At 45.9% G+C, this 25,168-nt stretch overlaps 1 protein-coding gene across 4 annotated transcripts in view; it reads left to right on the forward strand.

Annotated features, from left to right (window-relative positions):
* Positions 1-24,739, forward strand: part of LOC142469114 (uncharacterized) — a 48,892-nt gene extending 24,153 nt beyond the window's left edge. For all 4 annotated transcript variants that reach the window (XM_075576035.1, XM_075576033.1, XM_075576036.1 and 1 more), the window contains one exon: positions 23,445-24,739. In XM_075576035.1, coding sequence (XP_075432150.1) covers positions 23,445-24,598 — 1,154 coding nt within the window. In that variant the 3' untranslated portion in view covers positions 24,599-24,739. The remainder of the gene's footprint in view (positions 1-23,444) is intronic.
* The last annotated feature ends 429 nt before the right edge of the window (positions 24,740-25,168 follow it).

Here is a 25,168-nt window from a genome sequence, read left to right on the forward strand (position 1 = left end):
AGCTACTCTGTACTATCCATTCCAGGAGAACTTGGACCTTCTCTTTAAAGGGTTGAGCTGCGACGTTTACTTTATACACTTTGTATTATAGAAGTTATCACTTATACACATTTGAGCACTTTCACATATTGGTTGAATTGTTCATTTGATTTTATTATAGCATATCCCTCATAGAGGAGTGCCTCACATATACTTTTTCACAACTCACGTGGGAAGCAAGATAGTACCTGCCCACAGGGCGTTGGCATTCCTCTAGTCAGAGATCCATTTCCTTAGCCCCACTCTAAAAAGCTGGTGTCTCCAAGTCTGCCAGATGGGGATCTGGACAGGAAAACTCTGACTTTAGGTGTGAATTATGGCACTTAATACAAGTATCCACGTCCTGCTCTTCCCCGCCCTAGAATACTTAATCAGGGTGGGGGAGCCTTTGATCAGGGTATTCCCTATAGACACACTTTCGCCCCCTGGCCATTAACATACCTCCCGGGCCAGTAACTTTGGCGGGCTTTTTAGTAGGCAGGGATATACATTATATATTTCACAATCTTTATACCTAAATATAATCCGTTCATTGTGTCTGAGACGGCTGAAATTTGCCATGTCCCCATGCCGGAGGTGACTTTACATGGTGGCCAAATCTCAGCTTCATACGACCCACCAAACCGGAGTTACGACTTTCACCTTATTCCCCATAGGGAACAATGGGGTTTTCTCCGCCATTGGAGTCAATGGGAAATCAGTATTATCCCTCATGTTAAACAGACTGCATTTCTCCGCCATTGGAGTCAATGGCAGAACCACACTTTACACAGTGAACCGTACTCCGTTCGGTTAGCCTGAGAGGGCTGGGAATGGCCATGCAACCATGCCGGAGGGGTGACTACATGGTGGCCCGAATCCCAGTCCTCTAGCCCTCAACGAACCGGAGATACGGATTTCAAGTTTATACAATTTTACACTTAGCCGTTTTAACCTAGCGGCTTTTCTCCGCCATTGTGGTCAATGGCAGCGACCCTCGTGGCGGGTGCGACCCTTTCTCGCGGCCATTGCCCGTCGGACCCTGTTGGCGTCGAGTGAGGGGGTCCCCACGAGTTAGGGGCAAAAATAATTTTATTGCTAGCTGCCCCAGAACCGGAGTTATCAACTTTAATTGATGGTGAACTTGGCCGTAACCGAGTTCCCACGGCAATTTAGCGATCAAAAGCTCTTTTCATTGAAATAGTAGCGGTACTCGGATACTGTGGTTTGGCAGTCAACCAACGCGGTTCTAATGTATCACCTCGTTCTTGGAAAGCGGACTCAAGGTATTTCCCATTGAAATGCATTACGCCATTCATTTCAATGAGGAAGCTCCGCTCATCCTCTCGGGCGCCATCTGCTGGTCTTCCTAGGTATAAGGTCAAAAACCTTGCAATCTCCATTGACTTCTATGGCACTCCAATGGCGACCTATGGACAGTGCCGGAAAATGGTGGGTGAAAAGGCGGGAAGGGTAACAAAGGGCTATAAACATACAAACACAGTTAACCCTTTCCTGATCCCAGTGTATGTGCTTGGTGTAGCCACTATAGGATCAGCACACATGTAATCAGGAAAATACATTACAACCAAAGGGGAATACACATTGTACTGAGGCAGGGGAATAAAAATACATTTAACCATTTTTATAGTTATCCCCTCGCCTCCCACACGATGGTAGGGGTGGCTAGCTGGGGGGTAACCCCTTTATTACCGGGCTAGCCACCCCTTCTCATGACGGCGTACGTGCCATGCGCAACCCGCGCATCACTTCCCCTCTGCCTGCACCACAAGTTTGAAGGGGAATCCCCAGCGATAACGTACCCTGTTATCTCTCAGGGTTTGTGTTATGGGTCTCATCTCCCTCTGTCTGTCTATGGTGGTTCTTGACAGATCACTGTATATTTCAATGGGGTCATTCTTGAACTTTAGGACCCCTTTTTCCCTGCTAGCTGTCAGGACCATTTCCTTGATTGAATAGGAGTGAAATCGGATTAGGACATCTCTGGATCTTTTCGGGTCTGCAGATTTGGGTCCTGGTGATCTATACGCATGGTCCACTTCTATTTCTTCCTGGCATAACTCCGGTACCAGGAATATAAACAACTCGTTTAGGTATGAACATAGGGTGTCCGCGGAGACCGTTTCCGGTATATTGCGCACCCGCAGGTTTTGCAGCCGGTCCCGGTTCTCTTGGTCCTCAATGCACACCTTGAGAGCTCGGATCTCAAAACTCATCCGGTTGACCTCATCTTCAGCCGATGAGTGAGCCAAGCCAATTTCTTCCACTTTACTTTCTAAAAAGTCCGTCCTCTACGAGAGGGAGTTTAGGTCAGATTTTAGGCTATTGATCGCTTTTGTAAGGTCTTCCTGAAACCCTTGTCGCATTCTCCCGAACAGTTGTTCCATGTAATCTTTGGAGAGGTTTCCACTCCCTCCTGGCACCGCAGGCTCTTGCTCCCGGGTAGGGTCTTCTGGTGCGCATGCCGCAGCGCCATCTTGAGAGGTTTCACAGTGCACCGTGAATCTTTGATTCGGCACAAAAAAAGAGAAAATGCTCTGAGATTGCAGTTTTTTTTCAGTTTGTTTGACATCCTGGTTGTGATGATATAAAACTCAGCAGTTTTGGAAACTTTTTGCCACGATTGGAGCTTGTTCTATTGATTTTCATATGGAGGGACTCCGGAGCTGTTCCCTCTGGTAACCATGCACGACGACGTCACCGGAAGTGTCTGGTAGCTCTATTCTTAACCTTATTTCTAGTATAATTTCCAGTGTCTCTATGGAATTTCTTTTGTTTAATTTGAATAATATTTCTCTCCAATCTTTCAATTTTCTGTTGAATCTTTGTCTTTACGTTTAAATTCATGTGGATTTAATTGTTCCTTCATTTCATTAATCTTATTGTCTAACTGATTCAATAATTTGGATGGTGCGCCACCAATAGTCTTATTAGTTGATACAAACAATTATCAAGAATTATATTCCATGCTGTCATGAAAAATTGGTCATCGAGATCAAAGAAGGTTGTTAGAGAAATCGCAAACCTCTGGGTAACCTTTAACATTGAAGATGTTTTTCTCTAGTGATCATATCCCACCATTTAGCTGTCTCTAAGACCAGCATCTTTACAAACCTGGAAAATCTATATCCTGTATACTGTTTTCTCTCTAGAGAGAGAGAGAGAGAGAGAATTAGGAATCGCCCAAATACCCATACAGTTTACATATGCTATGATGGAAGTGGAGTCAGAGACCAATACCTTTCTCAAAGTACATTTTGTTTTATTTGATCACAGGAAGCAATTAGGCTAAATAGTAAATTTTTGCCTTTTTTTTACAACCCGGTATTAAAGGGGTTACACCCCATTTGGCCACCCCTGCTCTCACTGGGGAAGCAAGGGGTTAACTGGACTGGGGTCCAGTAATGTTTTTTTACCTTGCTTCAGAATCCACCTGTTTATTCCCCTGTATAAATGTATTGTCTCATCCCAGTGTTTGCACCAACACATACACTGGGGTTGATGCGGGAGGCTTAAGGGGTTAATGAGCTACAGTTTTAGGAAAATACACATATGTGTGGTGTCTTTTCAGAAATATCTGGGCTTTAAAAGGCTTGATTGAAGTTGGGTGTGAAAAGTACAGAGCGGGTTTAGTGTACAGTATGTTAATACCTAATTTGCACGCCAAGGGTATATTGCTGGTAGAGACAGCTAGGCCCATGTCTGGAGCATTGGGTGTGAAATATAGCACCTGTGACAAACGTTCTCTAACCAGGAGGCCCAGCTTCGAAGGATTTGTTGACAAGGGGTTTATGGGGGCCAGGGGTGTGGTTACAGAAGGAGATATCAGAATGAGTGACCTTATTAAATATAAGATTATTATGAGATGTCCTTGGCTGAACGTGCTAAAAACTACATGTGTGTATTCGTGGGACCGTTTTGCACATAATGATTACAGACACATGATGTCTAGCAGGTACTAAGAGACAGATATTAATATCTATCTTAATTTTAGTATTACACTGTAATATTTAGTCTCATTGGGAGCGTCATGCGTGCCACAATGTATTAATATGACTCGCGTGCCAGTAAGTATTACTGAACTGAAGTTATGAAGTTATTTAGATAGGAAAAGCAGTTTTTTAAACGTCCTTGGGTGGGAGGAGTTTTACTCTGGGGAAGACTGTCAACCTCACCACTGATTTATGAGAGGGGCTGGGTTTAGGTTGTGTTCAATGGGAAATAATTGTATATAAACAAGGCTCAGCCTATGCGCTATGGTCTTTGTGATTTTCAAGATTGCTGTATGAACTGTCAGTCCAGATTTGACTGTTTTATCATTCCATCTTAAGTAAGTGTCTATATTTTGTCTGTTATTTGTATATCTTGTGTGTTCACCTTTTTCAAGGAATAAATTATATTTTATCATATCTAAGCCTCGTTCAGTTCAACCCAGGTATTTTGGTGTAAATTATATCTTGTCATAAAGTTACCGTGACAATCAGTCTGCACCATAAACTTCTTGGAATACTCTGGAGCAGCGAGGATGGGTGCACTGGCTAATGCAGCCTTTAAAGCCTGGAATGCAGCTTCACAGGCTGAAGACCAGACTACCAGCACAGACAGTCGCTTCTGGGTCAAGTCAGTCAGGGGTTTGGCAATGGCACTATACTGGGGAACAAACTTTGTATAGTAGCCTGCGGTGCCTAGGAAAGCCATAACCTGCTTCTTGATTTGGGGAGTGGGCCACTGCACTACTGCCTCTACCTTAGCTGGTTCTGGCTGAGGTGCCCTCCACCCATCCTATGCACTAGGTACAAGACTTCCGCCATCCTTACTAAGCACTTGGTAGGTTTTTTTTTTTTTTTTTTTTCCAATTTTTTTTATTAGGCAGTAGTAATTGTTAACAAATTGGCTAAAAACAGATCATATATGGCCTAATACAGTTATCAACATTTTTAGGAGAAAGAGAGAGAGAGACTCCGCGTCCCCCTGTTCCTCCGGGGTCAATCGGGATGGCGCGGAGTTGAAACAGAAAGAGGGTAGAAGGGAAGGAGAAGAGTGGGGGGGGGGGAGGTGGGTGTGTCACCCCCTTGTCCTGGTTTGTTCAAGCAGTTGTCGTCTCCTGTTAGGACCTCCAAGTCTATCCTCAGAAGGTAGTTCTATTGGCCTGGGTCATACGTGTATACCACGGATCCCAAGTTTTGTTGAAGGCAGTGGTGGACCTTTTTACGAATGCAGACAGTCTCTCCATGTCTTTGACTTCATTAATCCTGTTTATAACCGTCTGTCTGGAGGGGGGGGACACTTTCTTCCAAGCGGCCGCCACCGCACATCTCGCCGCCGTTAGGATCAAGGAGATTAATTTGCCTGTTGGTCGGTCCAGTTTCTCTAAAGGCCTGGCCAATAGGTAGGTCAGCGGTTCAATTGGGATTGTGAGGTCTGTGACCTCTTTTATAAGATTATGTATTATTTCCCAGTATTTTTGAATTTCTGGACATGACCACCAGATGTGGGCCATGTCCCCCCGATGACTGCAGCCTCTCCAGCATAGATCGGAGGCCAGTGGGTAGATTTGGCTAATTTTAGCTGGGGTAAGATACCAGCGGAACAGGATTTTATAAATGTTCTCTTTTATTGTGGTGCATATGGAAGTTCCTGAGGCTGTTTCCCAAATACTTTCCCAATCCTCTCGGTCTATAACAATGCCCAATTCAGCTGCCCAATGCAGCATATAGTCATGTGTTGGAGCTTCTGAGGCTCTCTCCAGCTCTGCACATATTTGTGTTATGAGACCTTTCTGATGGTCAGGCTCCCTGCAGAGCCTTTCAAAGCCAGTGAGAGGGGGAAATTCCAACGTTGGGGATAATGTTTGAATAAAGTGCCGAATTTGTAGATATTTGAAGACGTTTAGGTCTCTTAGTTCATATTTGGTTCGTAGATTTTGAAAACTCAGGAACTGCCCAAAGCTCAGGAAGTCGGCAATTGCTCTAATGTTTTTGGTTTCAAATTGGTCAAGTTGTCTGGGCTCACAGCCAGGTGGGAATTTTGGGTTTTTGTGAATTGGTGTAAGTTGGGAGTGAGGTGATGTGAGCTTAAATTTATGTCTGCATTTCGTCCAAGTTTCCCAAGTGTGTCTCATCGGGCCTAATTGGAATTTGCTACTTGGCATGTCCTCCTTACTCATGGACCAAAGGCAAGCTGGTAGTGAAGGCGTCCCGGCATAATATGTTTCTATACCTAGCCAACAGTATTGTTTTGGGTTAGTGTTCCAGACCACTGCCTGTCGTAGTTGTGCGGCCAGGTAGTATCTTGACACGTCTGGAACTCCCATTCCTCCTCTCCCCCTTGGGGCCAGAAGAACCGTTTTGGCGACTCTAGGTTTTTTACCTTGCCAAATAAAATGGAAAATTGATTTTTGAATATTCTTTAATTCTGAGCCAGGGATGTGGACCGGGAGTGTCTGGAAATAATATAGTAACCTAGGGAGTATGTTCATTTTAACCGAGATCATCCTCCCGATCCATGATATTTGGTATGCTCCCCACTTGTCTAGGTCTTGTTTAATTTTTTTGAACAGGGCCGGATAGTTATGTTGGTATAGAGTTTGGTAGGTCCTCGATATCTTAACTCCCAAGTATTTGATACAGGAGGAGCTCCAACGGTAGTTAAAGTTTAATTGGAGGAGTTTCACCTCTGGCTCTGGCAGGCTTAGAATCAGGGCCTCCGATTTGTCTTGGTTTATCTTATAACCTGATATTTGTCCAAAATCGTGGAGTTCTTTATGAAGGTTGGGTAGGGAAATTTGGGGTTTGGAGAGGGTTAATATGACATCATCTGCAAATAAGGATATCTTGTGCTGCCTTTGTCCAATTTCTATGCCTTGGATGTCACTATTGAGTCGTATTGCTGATGCCAATGGTTCTATGGTTAATGCAAAGAGGAGAGGAGACAAGGGGCACCCCTGTCGAGTACCATTTGTGATCTCGAACCTCTGGTTATTGCCGCCTGGTAATTTTACCGTTGCTGATGGGTTATGGTATAATCTACGGACCCCCTCTAAGTATGCGTCTTTGAATCCGAATTTATGCATAGTTTGGTCCAGGAATTGCCAGTTTATTCTATCGAACGCCTTCTCTGCATCTAGGCTTAACAAGAGTGCTTTGGTCCCTGAGAGGTGGACATGCTCAATTATGTCGATTATCTTCTGAGTGTTATCTGAGGCTTGTCTGCCCATGACGAATCCGACTTGATCTATGTTTATTAGTCTCGGTAAGATGGGATTTAATCTGTTTGCTAAGATTTTACTGTATAGTTTGAGATCACTATTGAGTAGGGAGATTGGACGATAGCTTCCACACTGCATCGGATCTCTGCCTTCCTTATGAATGATGGCTAGATTAGCTAGAGACATTGATGCAGGAATCTGGTTCCCCTCCATGAAATGGTTAAATGTTGCTAGGAGGTGTTTGGATAGTGTGGGTAGGAATCTTTTATAGTAGACATTGGTGAAACCGTCAGGGCCGGGAGACTTGGTAATCTTTAGTGATTTGACCGCTATTTCCAGTTCCTCTTTTGTTATCTCAGCATTGAGGACTGTGTTTTCCTCCTCCGTTAAGGTGGGGAGTTGGCATTTATTCAAATATTGTGTTATATTGTCTATAGTTATTGGCGTGGAGCGGTCATTCTTAGATCTAAGGTTATATAACTCCGTGTAGTATTTAGTAAATTCCTCTGCAATTTTATTATCACTATATTGTATCTCCCCAGACTTGCTTTTGATAGCCGTTATTTGGGATCGCTTTTGCACCCCTCTTAGTTTACTTGCTAAGAGTCTATCTGCCTTGTTCCCCTTGTCATAATATAATTGGTTTGTCCATTTAAGGGCTTTTTCCACATCCTCCAGCTGAATCTGCCTAAGTTTTGATCTAGCTGTTGTCAGCATTTTATATAATTTCTTAGTAGGGTCGGCCTTATGGGCTTGTTCTAATGTTCTAATGTTTTAATACTATCGGTTAATTCCTTGATTTGTGTTAGGCGGGCTTTTTTCCTATGGGAGGCGATGGAGATGATTTTTCCTCTGATGTTTGCCTTATGGGCTTCCCATAGGATTGCTGGAGAGGAGACTGTACCTGTGTTGAAAAAGAAATAGTCCTTAAGTGAGGTTCTTATTTCCCTTTCTATCTCTGGGTGGTTCAATAGCGAATCGTTAAGTCTCCAGGAGTAGTTTATCGTTTTTTCAAAGGGGAGTGATAATGTCAAGGTGATTGGGGCGTGATCCGACCAGGTGATTGAGCCAATGTCTGATTCTATAGTTGCCGCCAGTACGTTTTTTGTGGTCAGGAAATAGTCTATTCGAGAGTAAGTCTGGTGAGGAGCTGAGTAAAAAGTATAGTCTCTCTGGCCCTGATGCTGGGATCTCCATGTGTCCACCAATGAAAATTCGTTTAGAATACCCCTAAACCTTTTCCCCTTGATCTGGGATTGGGTTGTACGGGGGGGACCCATCGTGGTTGATCTATCCTCGGCGGGATTCAATACCATGTTTAGGTCTCCTCCCACTATCATCGAGGATAGATATCCCGGGTCAACGCCCTCGAGAACTGTCTGCAGGAATTCAGTTTGGTTTTCGTTCGGGGCGTATACATTGATCAGGGCAATTGTCGAGCCCGCTAAGGAGCCATACACCACTAGGAATCTACCCTCTGGGTCCGCTGTTGTTTTGATATGATTGAATGGGGTGCCTTGTCTGATCAGGATAGCTACACCCCTTTTCTTACTACTGAATGAAGCAAAAAAGCTTATTGGGAACATTTTTTTGAATAAATTTGGGGGGTCCTGAGATGTGAAGTGGGTCTCCTGCAAGAATATAATGTCCCCCCCTGTTTTTTTCATGTCCTGAAGGGCCAATCGTCGTTTTCTATTATTTTGTATTCCTTTTACGTTTAAGGATCTAACTCTAATTGGGGCTGTCGTTGCCATTTTAATGTTTTAATTTTGTAGTGCGTAGGCCTAAGGTCTCGGCTTTCCCATTAGTCGAGGCCTTGCTTCCATTTTTTGGTGAGATGGTGCGTTTGGGTGTATAGATCTTTTGAGTAGGGGGTATGGTTTCAATATCTTTCTTTGGGGGCTTGTGTTCGAGCTGTTCAGGCGAGGGGGTGGTTGGGATAGGGTGGAGGGGAGGGGGATAGATCTGCTGGGACAGGATCAGCAGATAGAGGAGAAGAGAGAGTAGGCCTTGGAAGGGTCCTAATGTGGTTTTGCCTTGTCTCCTGGAGACCGGCATCCGGGTAGGTTTACCCGTTCTGGGGTGGGTTCGGGGCCCTAGGTCAGGGGTGCAACAGTGAGGTCCTGGCCCTCTGTTGTTTGTATGGCCCTTCGGCCCCTCGACCTTTGATTACAGGTACGTGGGGAGGGGGGGAAGGGATGGGGGTGGGCTACTCGGGAGGGGGGTGGGAGGGGAGGGGGGGAGGAAGGGGGGGAGGGAGGGGGGGGGGAAAGGAGCTGGCAAGAGGGAAGAAGAGAATATAAGGCATGGTCTGTAATTGATCAGTGAAGCGTAGTATGATACTGTTACGTCATCCTTTACATGGTTATAAGACATGGTACATATTTTGGGAGAGGGGGGGGGGGAGTAGGGGGAAGGGAGTAGGGGGGGGATGGAGGGGGGGGGTGTGGAGAGGGGGAGGTAGGCTAGAATCTGTAAATGGTCAGCTGTGGTCCCTAGGGTTCTGTTGCCACATCATTTGCATAGGTATGATACATGGTTCGCAATTTGGTTACAGCAGTACATTTGTTGACATAGCTAAGAGGATCAGCTTTACAGTTTTACATTTGGTAGTGCAGGTTTCCTTGTCACACATGGTATATACATTCTGTGGGTTAAGTCTTATGTGTTGAGGGGGTTGGAATTATGCCAGCTCATATCTGGTCCCTCAGCACATAGTTAAACAGTTTCCAATACAGTCATGATACGTTCAGCAATATACATTACAGTGCGTCTGCCTTGTGGTTGTGGGTTTTAACCTTTAGGGTATACATTTATTTATTGCATTTAATCTCTCTGTGTGGGAACAGCGGGACACTTTTGGGGTGTACCAGTGAGATCGGGTAGGTTCACTTATGTTACCCCGCCCGTTATGGTTAGGGGCTAGCGCTCCGGGGGTTGGGGGGTGGGGGGGTTAGTAGTTGGGGGGGGGGGGGAGGACATCTCCGGTGGAGGTGGGTGGGGTGAGGGAGGGGGCTGCCATTCAGGTGAGAGGCTGACGGTGGGGGCAGTTATATCAGCGTTGCTGGTGCCTTGTTTAGTTAACCCGTAGTGTGTGTGTGTGTGATTGCAGTGTGGTATGTTGTTATACAGGTTACAGTCAGTTTCCTAACACCCAGTGAGTCTGGTGTGTGTTTCTCTGACGCAGCGCTGTCTTTTTGTCAGCTGGTTGGTGTCCTCATAGGTGAGGCTGAGCTCTTGGATCCGCGGTCCCAAGTACGTGTTTATTTAGGTTAGTAAGGGATGGGGGGTGGGGAACAGTTGGATTGGGAGGAGGGGGGGGGGACCATCGGGGGCTGACTGGGGGGGGTGGGGGCGAGGGGAGACGGGGTTGGGATGGGGTGAGGGAAACATTACTATTAACTCCTACTAACTGTTAACTTTTGGGGATTGGGAATTAGCACTTGTCACTTTCATTTCTGTCCTTACATTGAGCCTTGAAGCTTATAGCGGTTAGCACGGAAGGTGCGTATATCGCCAGCGCAGGTGGGGGCCGTTCTGGTATGCGTAGTAGCCATTGCTATAGCGGTATTGTACTCACGGTTGATGAGGGGGGGGGGGCGGCGGCCCGAGCAGGCGGGTCCGTGTGGGGGCTCCGACGGACATTCTCCTGCTCCCGGTTGTCCTCTGGATCGATACTCCACGATGGAGGGGGGGATAGGCCCAGAGCTTTCGCCGTTCTTGTCATTTCAGTGGGGTGCCTGATAACGTGGGTTCTCCCATTTCTGGTAACGACCAACTTGAATGGGAACCCCCATTTATACCTAATTCCGTTGTCTCTAAGGAGAACGGTTAGGGGTTTGAGTGCCATTCTTTTAAGGATGGTTTGTTTGGCCAGGTCGTTGTAAATTTCCAACAGGTCGTCCTGATATGTGAGGGTGTCTTTTTTTCTGCATGCAGTCATCAGCTTCTCCTTTGTGAGGAAATGGTGCATGCGGACTATTGTGTCCCTTGCTTTGTGTGGGTCCTCCGATCTGGGTCCAAGGGCCCGATGGGCTCTGTCCATTTCAAGTTCCTTGCTGTCTAAGTCTGGAGACAGGAATGAGAAAAGCCCTAGAAGGTAAGTCTGGAGTTGCTCCGGTAGGACTGCTTCTGGGATACCGCGGATCCTCAGATTTTGCCTTCTCTCGCGGTTTTCCTGGTCTTCTAAATTGTCTCTCAGGAAGCAAATTTCCCGTCCCAGCCGGAAGATTTCGTTATCTGTTGTGGTTTGAGTTTGGAGGGATTCCTCCATCTTGGCTTCCAGCGTCGCCGTTCGTTCCGCTAGGCCTGATATTTCAGTTCTTAATTCAGACACTACGGCTTTTAGATCTTGCTGGATGGAGGCATGAAGTTTGTCCAGCATGCCTGCCATCAGTTCCTGCATAAACTCCCTTGTAGGGATGGTTTCTGGGGCTCTTGCTTGCTCCCGTTGCTCCTTTGCCGCGGCCTGCTGCTTGGGGCCTCGTGCTGTTGCTGGCCCGCCGCCATCTTGATTTTTCGGGGAGAGCTCCGAACTCCGCTGCGATTGCGGGAAAAAGTTGATTGCTCCTTGGCCCGGTGGCGCTTTTTGTTTAGTTGCCATAACGGGGGGTTTATCCTGGTAGGAGTTAAGTTTTTTTAGGGTCGGGGGGGGATTAAAGGGTGTTTGTTTGATAATTTATTCACGTGGGCCTGTGGAGCTCAGCTCTCACACGTCCATCTTCCTCAGCGTGCCGGACACGCCCCCCCACTTGGTAGGTTTTAAAGTGAGACCTGCCTCCCTAATCCTGGCTAGCACCGCAGCTACATGAATTAAGTGTGATTCCCAAGAGTTACTGAACACAGAAATATCATCCAGATAGGCCCTGGCAACCCCTTGCATACCATCTAGTAAACGATTGACCAGGCGTTGGAAGGTAGCTGGTGCATTCTTCATCCCAAATGGCATCACTAAGAATTCATAGAGGCCACTTGGGGCAATGAAGGCCGACTTCTCCCTAGCCTCCTAGGTCAATGGGATCTGCCAATACCCCTTTCTGAGATCCATGGTGGTCAGATACCTTGCCACCATGAGTTCATCCAGTAACTCATCCATGCGGGGCATGGGGTAGGCATATGATACCGTCCCTGTGTTGAGCTGCCGGTAGTCCACACAGAACTGGGTGGTCCCATCCTTCTTAGGTACCAGGACTACCGGACAAGCCCAAGGGCTCTGTGACGGCACAATTACCCCTAGGGCCAGCATCTCCTCTACTTCCCTCTATGCTGCCCTTAATCTCGGCTGAGACCCGGTAAGCATGCTTGTGTAGGGGTCTCAAATCCCCTGTAAGCACTGGGTGATCAGTAATGTGTGTCCTCCCTGGCTTATCTGTGAACAGAACCCTATACTGCTCTAGCATAGCCCTGGCATCTGCTCTCTGCCTGACACTCAGCTGAGACCCCATCTCCACCTGCTCTACGTTACCCCCCTGCCTAGCCTCCCCTAGGAGATCGGGCAGAGCATTGCTCACCAGATCCCCCATCGGTGGGCTGCAAATGGCCAGCACAGATGCCACACTCGGGGCTACATACTCCTTGAGCATGTTGATATGATAGGATTTGGTCCTCCCTGTCTCAGCATCTACCTGTACAACATAGTTGCACTCATTCATCTTTCGTAGTACCGGATACGGTCCCGACCAGGCAGCCTTGCTGTCCAGGGATGAATTCTCTACTACGGGCATTCTGATCATACCAAGTCTTCTGCTTGGTCTGAGCAGCCCTAAGGTTGTCCTGCGCCAACCCCATGAGCATCTCTAACCGGTCTCTGAAATCTACCACATATTGAAGCACAGAAGCGTCAGTATTAGTAGCTTCCCATCCCTCACGGAATAGGTCCAGAGGTCCACGTACCTTGCGACCGTATAGCAGCTCAAAGGGAGGAAAGCCTGTAGATTCTTGCGGTACCTCTCGGTATGCAAATAGCAAGTGCTGCAGGTGAATCTCCCAGTCTTTGCCCTCTGCCTCTATAAATGTCCTAAGCATCTGCTTTAAGGTACCATTGAACCTCTCACATAGTCCGTTGGTTTGGGGGTGGTAAGGGGTCATGCGCTGGTGCTTCACCCCGCACGCATCCCAGAGACACTGTAGCAATTCACTCATGAATTGTGTCAGGAATCGGCGTTCTCCGCGCTCCCTACACAGAGCACTCTCTTCCCTCAGGGAGTCCCTGGACACACAAAACAATCCTGCCTTACCGGCCTCCGTGGCTCCCCCCCCCCTGCCGCCGTCGTGGGATCACTCCCCTTGGTAATTCCTCTGCTCATCGCCGGGCGCGCCCACGCCCTCCCGCGCGCACACCTGCACCACCCACTGGCTCGGTCCACGCGCGTACACGCGTTACGGAGCGCGCTCATTCTGCACACTCTTCTCGTCCCCCGGACCTCAGGCTCCGCCCCCGCGCACCGCACGGGCTTACTCAGGTTACCAACAAGACTCACCTGGCCTGTTATGCCTGCACCAATCTGCAGTGTCTCCCTGTAGCTCTTCCTGTCCCGCCTCCGTTCCTAATTGGACCTTCCTGCTTTATCTAGCTCCTCTCTGCTCTCAGTCTTTGCTCGACATAGTCTCTGTATGGAAATACTTCTGGATTCTCTGTGTTTTCACAGGTTCTGACGCGGCCTGTACGACTACCCCCTCTGGCTCTCGATCTCGGCACTCCTTCGACAACGCTCACTCTGGTAAACCCTTGAACACGGCTTGGACTACGACCTATCTCCGCTCTCCACTCCCTTATCTCAGCAAGGCATTTTTCACTCTATCTTTACAACCGGTACCGGCAAGTATTGTCTACCTTACTACACCTGGCCTGGCAACACTTTATACCACACTCCGGACATGCTCCCTTTGCTGCGGGTGCGTGTATTACCACTTCCCCCTTCAGCTCAGGGGACGGGTCTGGTCTGCGGGCAGCACCGGCGTAACAAATTGCGACCTTTGGTCGGTTAGGACCTCGCTAGGGAAACCTACCCTAGTGAAAATGGTTATCAAAGCCTTAGCCACTGCCTTAGCATCAATGGTAGCCAGCGCTACAGCCTCGGTACCGGGTGGCAAAATCCACCACCGTGAGAATGTAGTGCTTCCCTGTCCAGCTAGGAATCATAAGGGGCCTTACAAGGTCCATTGCCACCCGCTGAAAGGTTCCCTATCACCGGTAACGGTCTCAGGGGTGCCTTCATACGATCACCCGCCTTACCTACTCGCTGGCAGGCATCACAGGATCGGCAGAAATCTGCCACCTTGCTTGATGCCCCCCGCCAGTAGAAATGCTGCAAGAGCCAGGCTTTCGTGCGTGCGACCCCCTGATGCCCTGCAAGCGGGGTGGAGTGGGCAACCCGTAATAACTGTTGCCTATATCCCGTGGGTACCATTAACTGTCGCTTGCCAATCCAAACCTTATCTAACCCTGTAGCCCCCTGCTCTCTATACAAAGCCCGCGGTGCCACAGGTAGTAATCAGACCCCTCACTTGGTAATCGCTGCAACTGGTGCAGCAGGCGTCAGCTCAGTAGTATAAACACAAGTAATATGCCCCAGGTCGTTGCCAAGGAGCACCTCAGCATCCAACCCGGGCAATACCCCCACCTCCCTCATGCCACGACCCGCCCCCAGTCCAAAAATACCCGGCAACTTGGAGTGACCGCGGTCCTCCGTCTGGCATGGTCACTTGCATCCAGGTGCCCGGGAGCAAATCCTCTGGCCGCACCATATCAAGGCGAACCAGAGTCAAGGTGGCAGCAGAGTCCAGAAACCCGTCTGCTTGCTGGTCTTTGATGGTCACCCTTTGCAGATGCTTCTGCCAGGCATCTCTTGGTTGCAACGTGAGTGGTGCAACCTGATGCCCTCCGTTCTCCACTGCAGGCCCTGAGGTGGCAAGGGTTGGTGCCTCTGTGGTCATCCCTCTGTTGACTGGCGTCATGGCTGCACTGGGTCCCTCCGATGGTGCCAGTCGCACACGGGCAACTGGTTTCGCTGCTTGGGAGCAGTGCCCCTGATGGGGTCCTGCGGACCTGTCCCGGTCCGGACAATCGGGTCTAAGGTGCCCGACCTTGTTGCAGGTAAAACACACCCTCTCGTGTTTAAATTCTGCAACTTTTGGCGCTTTGCTTGCTGCTGCAGTTTTAATTGTCCACTGAGGGGGTTTTAGTTACCTGGGCTGCTCGGGCCCCTCCTTTGGGAACTGCAGGCTCATCCAAAGCAATCCTGCTGGCCACATATTCATCGCCCATCCGGGCAGCGACCTCCCAGGTCGCTGGCTTGCGGTCAAAGATCCAAGCCCTTACAGTGGGGGAAACCGCTGCATTAGCTGCTCCTGGAACACCAGGTCCAGTAAGGTATGGTATATGCGCGGTGCGGAGACGCGGACAGAGAGGAACAGACTAGACTGTGCACAAGTCTGGAAAAGCCTCCAGTTGCCGTGGGACTTGGCTGCCAACTAAGGGCTGCAAAACGGGTGAATGCTGGTATATCCATGTACAGAGATACTGCTCCAGGACACTAACAGCTGCTGAATCAATCACACTCTGTGTGTTTGGCCGTTTGTGAGTGCTATTTTACCTATATATTTAACTTTCTCAATAAACAGTATTATGCTATGCCTCTCTCCATTTTCATCCTTTAAGGTGACAGCAGGAAGGATATAGAGGAGTATACGCTATGGGAACAAAAGCACAGGCAAGTGTTAAGTTCTCTAATCCCACTTCTCTACAGACATTATTAGTACTGTCGACGTGTGTTATACCACTTGTTTGTGGTGTGTTCTCTGTCTTTCTTTTACATATCACGGAGAAAGAGGCAATTAGACCACGTGCTGGAGGACTTCAATATCTTTCATAACGTTTCATGTGAGGTGGAGTTTGAATAACCTCCTGGGACTCTGGCTGCGGGACTATAAGTATTTTATTGCATTTTATAGTATTTTTCTCAATAGGATTGGCGCCGCTTCACCATCGTTTGTCCAATAGGGCCGCTCTGCCCTCATACTCTTCTAAATCCTCATCCAGCTGACTCTTGGAACTCTTGGAAGACTGTCTGTCGTTAAGCCATATCCCGTACATCTCTCCACGACATACTCTCGGTTCCAGGAACGGAACCTCCCTGAGCGTTGACTCATGGTGTCCCTGGGTATGGGTCAAGAGACCAGTGAATTATCTCGTGCTTCTTTGGAAATATGTGTAAGTTGCCACTTATCTGAGGAGCTCGCAAGCCACGAGGTCGTCACTATATTACAGAGCAGCGCAGGAAACGGCAATATAGGCTCAATCAGTATCCCGCCGCTGCCTCCAGTAAATACAAACCTGTCACAATGGACTGACCTTATCAACAATTTTATATTTTGGGGATCTCGATTGAGCACACACGTTGAGCAAAATAAACTGACATTTATTTCCTTAATAGACAGACACACAACAACCTTAGACTATACCTGGCAAAACACTTACTGAGGGAGAGAACGGGATAAAATGTCCAGAGACAAAACAAAGCACCGGAATAATGTATTTTAAAGTGCTGTCCTTTTGCAAGGAGCGCAAATTGCCAGCCCAATATGTCCTTTAATAGTGCAAAGTTTGTTCGGGTCCGTTGGGGTTCGTTAGTGCTGGGGGTTATCTAACGAAATCCTGAAGCAGAGTTCTGTCCTTGGTTCCGATGAAATTAACTCGTTGCGTTCCGGGGTCGTTGCTGCTGCTCTTATCCGCTCTTAGAAGCGAGGTAGAAATTCAATCACATTGTAAAAGAAAGACAGCGGGGATAGCTCGGGGGACATGTATATAGGGTCTGAGATCATATCTCCAACATACCCGCCCAATCCCCTTCGTGGGAATTTCCAACTCACCAATCCCCAACTTGCCCACAGTTTGCAGAGTGGGCACTACAGGGATTTCCACTTGGTGCACCTTGGCTGCTTACCATAGGTGTAATCCCCTTTTCCCTGGCATCTCCCAGGCCAGGAGTTGGTCTCGAGGTGTGAACTAGCCCAGATGACTAACAGGATCTCCTATTCAGTGAGCATCCCGGCTAATTCACACCTTCTGGCTCTGGGGGCTTTCATTTGCAACACTCCCCTAGACTGATAGGCACTGCCTCAACAGGGAGTCTCTGAAGTCTGCATACGAAAGTGCCCCTAGCTCATGGGTGTTAAAACATTTGGTCACTGGATGCATTACAAAGTCAAGTAGAAAAACTGTAGCCTGTCTGTACTTTAAAAACTGCAGCCAGAAAGGTACTTTATTAAAAATATATGTTCTACTGTACTTCTTCTAAAGTTATATTTTTAATATGTGTGTGCTTGGGGTGTTACTCTGGGGCTGTGTCACGGTGGACACAGAACTTATCAACACATTTCTATTTCTGGGTACTGGATTGAACACAACAAGGAGCAAAATAAATTGTGATTTATTTCCTGGGTTGATAAACACACGACATCTGCAGAATACACTTAAAACAACACTTCTAAGGGAACAAAATAGATTGTCCTTTGCATGCAAGTGCAAGAAATGCAGTCTTGGTTTAAAGGTCCGTGGCTAGATCGCAACTTGCCGACCTAATAACTCGGCCACCTCAAAGAATTTCGTAGAGATTCGTTAGAATTCGTTCGGGAGTCACCAGGGCTAATGAATTCCGAAGTTTGGGGTAAATCCTTAGTTACGTTATTATTAACCCCTTCTCTTCTGGAACGGCTGCCGCTGTGCTGGAACAAAGTCTTGCATAAAACGTAGTCACATCATGGATCATAAGAATCACACCGGGGACAGCTCGGTAGGCACAGTTATAGGCAATTCCTGGCTACCTTTAACATGAGCACCCAATCCGCGTTGTGAGAATATTTAACCCACCAATAGCCGCGTTGCCCACAGTTTGCAAAACCAGGCAAAAAGGCTTCCCGGTTTGCAAAGCGCATTTGTCGGCTTGACAACCAGACAACTTAGCATATCTGTGGTACACCCTCTTTCTGGCGCCTCTTAGTCTGTGGTTTAGCGCGAAGGTGTCAATGGCCTGGGATCTACGATTTCTCAGGAATCCAGCCATGTATACATTAGGGTGCTCTGCGGTCTTTCATCTCTGTCACTTCTTTAGACTGAGGGGCGCCTGGTCAGCGGAATCCCTTTGAAGTGCCTGGCACAAAATACCCGCAGCTCATTCACCCCGAACCTATTTACAAGTCAGAGGAATTTTTCCCGGGCTTATAGAAACAGTCCTGCCCATAGAGTTTAAATACACAGTTTACACACTTTAATAAAACATTATGTTCTGAGTGTATTTGTACTGTAATTCTTTCATGTAAGGTTATGTTGTGCGTTATTACATGTGCACACCAAAAACCAAGGTGCTGGGTGCTTCCGTTCTTGAGTTAGCTTTCCTAATTGAAATGCCGGCTTCGGGGAACCAAGTTGACCGAATTCTCACGTCAATTGACAGTTTCCACGTCAATTGACTGGCCGCCTTTCAAGTTAGAATGTATCCGTTCGTCGGTTAACTTTCTATTGGTAAACCTAACCGCAAACCACTTATCCAATTGACTTGTGGTTACAGGTCAAACCCATAGAGAATGGATACCCATACTTCAAACAGCCTGCTAACCGCAGCCACGCTTCTTCAATGAGCGCTTGCAGTTTGCTCACTACTCCATCTTGTGTCACAACAGGAATATAGCAGGCACTACATTTCTTTTAACACAGCAGGCATGGAATGGCCTGCAAATAAGGGGTAAAAAAGGGTGGGACCGGGTACACACAGAAATGCGCGGCAAATAAGTTTAACCCCTTCATTCCCAATGCGAGGGGAGGATGACCAGCCGTATAACACCTTTATTTAGGCCTGATCACCTCCATACTCGTCACAGGCTGCACATCAAATTTCAGGGTGCTAGCCCATTCCGTTCCCGAGTTAGGGCTTCTCCTCGAGCCAGCAATGTTGGGCTATGGGCTTCTCACGTCAATTGACTTGCGGTTAACCGAGTTCCCAAGTCAATTGACCAAGTTCCCACAGCAATTTCCTGCCGCCTTTCAAGTTACGCTACTAACCGGGACTGGATACATTGTAACCGGTACCCACTTGAGACTGAAACCGCTACCCTTTGATTCAACTGACCTTGCGGTTGCGAGTTCAAGCCTCAGTAATGGATATCTATGTTACTCAATGGAACAAAGAGGCCGTGCTACGCTTCTCCAATTAGCTTGTTATTATTATTAATTAATAATCATTAAGTAATAATTAATAATAATTATTATTAACACTTAATACTTAATTAATATTAATAAATAATTATTAATTATTACTTAATTATTTATTTTATTTATTTATCATATGTTTTACCAGGAAGTAATACATTGAGAGTTACCTCTCATTTTCAAGTACGTCCTGGACATAGTTAATATGACAAATAATACATGGTTACAAATAATTACATAAATGAACAGGTTATACATTATAAAAAATACATTGCATGCACAATTAGAGAATATGTATATTATAGGCTTACTGTATGTAACAGTTACATACCAGATTAAAATGTGAGACAGCCTTAGTTTTGAATGAACTTAAACTGGTGGTGGATGTGAGAGTCTCCGGTAGGTTGTTTCAGTTTTGGGGTGCACGGTGAGAGAAGGAGGAGCGGCTGGATACTTTGTTGAGCCTTGGGACCATGAACAGTCTTTTGGAGTCTGATCTCAGGTGATAGGTACTGCATGTGGTAGGGGTGAGGAGCTTGTTCAGATAGATGGGTAGCTTGCCCAGAAAGTATTTGAAGGCAAGACAGGAAAGGTGAACTTTGCGCCTAGACTCGAGTGATGACCAATCTAGTTCTTTGAGCATTTCGCAGGGATGCATTGGAGAACAAAACGATAAATTGAATTGTAGAGGGTATCAAGTTTGCTAAGGTGGGTTTGGAGTGCCAAGCCATATACTATGTCTCCATAGTCTATAATTGGCATTAGCATCTGCTGTGCAATATGCTTTCTGACCAGCAGGCTTAGGGAGGATTTGTTCCTGTAAAGTACACCTAGTTTGGCATAGGTTTTGGATGTCAGGGTATCAATGTGCATTCCGAATGTTAAGTGGGAGTCAAACCATATGCCCAGGTATTTAAAACTAGTAACAGGAGTTAGGGTGGTGTTAGCATTGGTTCTGATCTGGAGCTCAGTCACTGGAAGCTTTAAAAATGTGGTATTGGTCCCAAATACCATTGTTACGGTCTTGTCAGTGTTTAAAAACAGTTTGTTTTGGGAAATCCAGTTTTCGAGTATCAAAAATCAGACTGAAGTATGTGTTGAAGGTCAGAGAGGCTATGGCTGTGTGCATATAGGATTGTGTCATCTGCATACATGTGTATTGAAGTTTCCTTACAAGCTGTGGGAAGATCATTAATGAACACTGAGAAGAGTAAGGGCCCCAGAACAGAGCCTTGCGGGACGCCACAGGTGATATCCAGGGGGTTGGAGTTAGAGCCTGAGATGGACACATGTTGGGTTCTACCTGATAGGTAGGACTGAAACCAGTTTAAAGCGTGCTTCCCTATTCCAGAGCACTGGAGTTTGTTAAGCAGGATAGCATGATCAACAGTATCAAAAGCCTTTGCAAAATCTAGGAATATTGCACTAGTGAGTTGACCACGTTCCATTCCACACTGAATTTCATTGCAAACTTTTAGCAGGGTAGTTATGGTAGAGTGTTTGGGGCGAAAGCCAGATTGGAATTGGCTAGGGAAAATTGTCTTGGTATAGTAATCGCTTAATTGGGAGTGGACACGGTTTTGCATGACTTTGGATAGGATTGGGAGAAGGGAGATTGGCCTGTAGTTTGAGAGTTTTTTTGTCCCCACTTTTGAAGATTGGGAGAACTCTGGCAGTTTTCCAGGTCTTAGGGATATGGCCTGCAGACAGGATAGAGTTGACTATGGAAGCAATTTGTTTGGTAATTGCTGGGGCACCAAGTCTTAGGAAGTCATGTCCACATTGGCTGCTTAGTTTTAATTTGAGGAGCGCATGTGTAATCTCCCCTTCGGATACTGGGCCAAATTGAAAATTGTGGGCAGTGTTGGGAGAGGGCGGGGCTATATGTGTACTCCCAGGATGAGGTTCAGGTTTGTGGTTTGTGTTGCATTTCGCTAATAAGTTAGTAGCACACCCCACAAAGTAGTCATTGAATGCATTTGCAATGTCAGTGGGGTTTGTCAGAGTAATATCACCCTTAGTGATATTACTTGGATGTTGATGGTTGGAAGGCTGGAATATATTGTTGATAACCTTCCAGAAGTTAGCTGGGTTTGATGTATTCTGGTGGAGATTGTCAGAGTAATATTGTGCCCGTACCCTTATTCTGCATAGCGCAGCCTGGGTATCACAGAGTTTTAAGAACTCGGATTGGAAATAGTCGAGCGCAGAATCAGGGTCGGGAATTAAAGCAATTCTGTGCCAAGGGCAGTTGGAAAGGTCAGCCAGAAACTGTTGTGGGTTAAAGTTTCTAAATGTTCTAGTGAGGAGAACTTTAGGGCTTGATTGGGGCAGTTTAATTTTCCTTACACAGTACACTATTGCATGGTCACTGAAAATGTCAGGAAGGATGCCAGCGGATTGGATTCTGCTGGGATTTGAGGAGAGAATCCAGTCAAGCAAGGAATGGTTGTGCGATTTCAGGTTTGTCTGTGTGGGTTGGGAAATGAGTTGCGATATTTTAAGCGATTTGATTTGTATCTGGATTTTGTGGTTTTTAGGGTCAAGCCAATTGAAGTTGAAAACTCCAAGAACTAGCAGCTCACTCTTCTCATTCAGAGAGGAAATGGAGCCAAGAAACTGGATGATATCAGTCAGTGACTGTAGAGGGACTTTAGGGGGGCGGTAGATGCCAGCGAGCAAGATGGGCTTAGAAAAGGAGAGGCAGATTTTGCCAACTAGGATTTCAAAAGAAGGTGTGCTTGGGGGGCAATTTAACAGTGTAAATTGTAAGGTGTCTGCAATATAAAATAACACCCCTCCTCCTCTCTTTGACCTATCTCTCCTAGAAATTTAGTATCCCTGAATGGCAATATGTGGATCAGGGGTTTTAGGGGTTAGCCATGTTTCTGTAAGAACGATGGCTTTTGGTTTATGCATAAGGCACCATGCTCTTAGTTCATCCAGTTTGGGCAGCAGGCTCCGGATATTTATATGGGCGACAGCTAGCCCTTTTTGGAATTTGAAGGGGGTATTCTCAGGGGTATGGGACAGAGTTGAAATGGGAGGGCCTGGGTTAGGTTCAATATCACCTGCCAAAGAGAGTAATAGTAGGAGTACAAATTTGAGTAGTTTGCAAGTTGTAACTTTATGATGTTTGCCATTTGAGTGTGCAGTGGTTGGTGTGCTGGTTTTTAGAGTTCTCCACCAACATTCAGTAGATAGTGCAAGGCTTTTGAGTAATCCAGGGTGTATGGTGATGTTGGGCATGGGCCAGGAGGGAGGAGTTTGTAGTGGATAGAGGGAGTAATATTTCCATGAGGCCACGAGAAAGAACAAAGTTGAGGTGCATACCAGGATCATTATGCCAGAGGTAGATAATGCTGCATGGAGCTGTTTTGAGCCAAGTGTATGCAGACTAAACAGATATATATTATTATTTATTTATAAATTATACACTATAATAAAAATAAAATAATAATTTATAAATTATTATTTTAATTTTTTTTATAATTTATAAATTATATTGTATCATACAGGAATGGAACTCATGAACTTTCTTATGCTAGTTAAGGTTTGTACTGCTACACCACAGGGACTGTGTGATGTCACAGACATCTATAAATAAACTTAACATTTACAGAGTACACTGTGCACTGTGGCAATGTGCTCTAGAGTATAAATATATTTATAGGGTATGTCTTGTCACACCCATCCTATGGCGTAGAGGTAAGAGGTAAGGCATTGGTATCAGTATATGGAAGGTCCTGAGTGTGTGTATGTGTCTGAGAACGTGGGCTCCTATGAAGGAGGAGAGAGATCTAGATGCCGGTAAGTCCTCTAAAATTGGGAGCCATGCTCCGACAGTGTTATAAGCGGATTTGTGTTGTAGCAGATCGCGCTATAACTGTGTTGAGCTGTTTTTTATATTCATTGAAATGTTCAACCAGAAATGTTAAATTATTTTAGGCTCTTAATTATCTTCTTTACTCAGATTACATTTCTTTCCAACAGATGGATCCATGAACAGAAATAGAAATGCACCAGCAGGAATTCACACCCCTCTTTTCTCACCAGATTGTGTAAATAAAGATAACAGTGTTATTAAAGACTGCTTGAGGCAAGATACACCACAGAGGAAATCTATGAGAATTATGGCTAAAGAATCAACTTCATGTGAAGAAGGAAATGTCTCAACTTCCCACGTTTATACACCCAGAGAACAAACAGGGACAGAATATGCAATAAACTACAAGTGCGGAAAATGTGGTAGAAACTTTAATAAAAAATCATATTATACAATGCACCAAAAAACACACACAGCAAAAAGACTGTATAACTGCTCTAAATGTCAGAAATGGTTTACTACCAATTCAAAATTTGTTAAACATCAGCAACTTCACAAGCAAAACAAGTTTTTTGTTTGCTCTGAATGTGGGAAACATTTTATTCAGCTCTCGCATCTTGTTATACATAATAGAATTCACACAAGAGAGCAGCCATTTGCATGTTCTGAATGTGGAAAATGTTTTTCCCACAAGTCATCTCTTGTTGTACATAAGAGAAAACACACAGGAGAGAAGCCATTTGAATGTTCAGAATGTGGGAAATGTTATACACTTAGAACACATCTTGTTAATCATAAGAGGACTCACACAGGAGAAAAGCCATGGGTATGCTCAGAATGTGGTAAATGTTTTTCCCAAAAGTCATCTCTTGTTGTACATAAGAGAAATCACACAGGAGAGAAGCCATTTGTCTGCTCTGATTGTGGGAAAGGTTTCACCCAGAGCCCAAATCTTGAAGCACATAAGAGAATTCACACAAAAGAGAAAAAGTTTGCATGTTCTGAATGTGGGAATTGTTTTACCAGTAACACCGATCTTGTTAAACATAAGAGAATTCACACAGGAGAGGAACAATTTATATGCTCTGAGTGTGGGAAATGTTTAATCAATAAACCAGCTCTTGTTAAACATCAGAGAATTCATACAGGAGAGAAGCCATTTGTCTGCTCTGAGTGTGGGAAATGTTTTCCCCAGATGTCAAATCTTGTGGTACATAAGAGAATTCACACAGGAGAGAAGCCATTTGTCTGCTCTGAGTGTGGGAAATGTTTTCGCCAGCTCTCAAATCTTTTGTCACATCAGAAAATTCACACAATGTAAATGTTTTTCACAGAGTTCAAACTTGTTAAGCATCAGAGAATCCGCCCAGGAAAAAAACATTTATGTGCTCTGAATGTGACAAATGTTTTAACAGGAAATCAAATTTTATTACGCATTAAAGAAGGCAAACATGAGAAACAATTTATTTGTTACAAATTTGATCAATGCTTTATCTGCAGTTCAGAGCATAGTAAACATCAGAGATCCAACCCAGAAAAACATATACTATTCAAAAGTCCTCAGTGAGAGTCATGAATTTTACTCCCAGAAAATTCATATTTACTAAGTGGTGCCCATCAATATGACACCTTCACTTGACCGGGATATAAAGGGTGTTCCAGCACTGGAAGGTGATTTATTGAATAGCACCACTCACTAAATATTGGGCTAAGTACTAAAATAATTTGCAACATACAAACATATTTTTTTTTACCTTAATCTACTATATATTTCAGAAAGCACTGTATGTCTGCGTCCGAAGGGCCAATCGCATAGGACCTTGGGCCTGTCACTCTGGCTCTGGCCATGCCCGCCCCCGCACACCTCTCATTGGCCTGCGTCCAACCCCAA

This window comes from Ascaphus truei, chromosome 18, assembly GCF_040206685.1.
Source record: "Ascaphus truei isolate aAscTru1 chromosome 18, aAscTru1.hap1, whole genome shotgun sequence".
Lineage (NCBI taxonomy): Eukaryota > Metazoa > Chordata > Amphibia > Anura > Ascaphidae > Ascaphus > Ascaphus truei.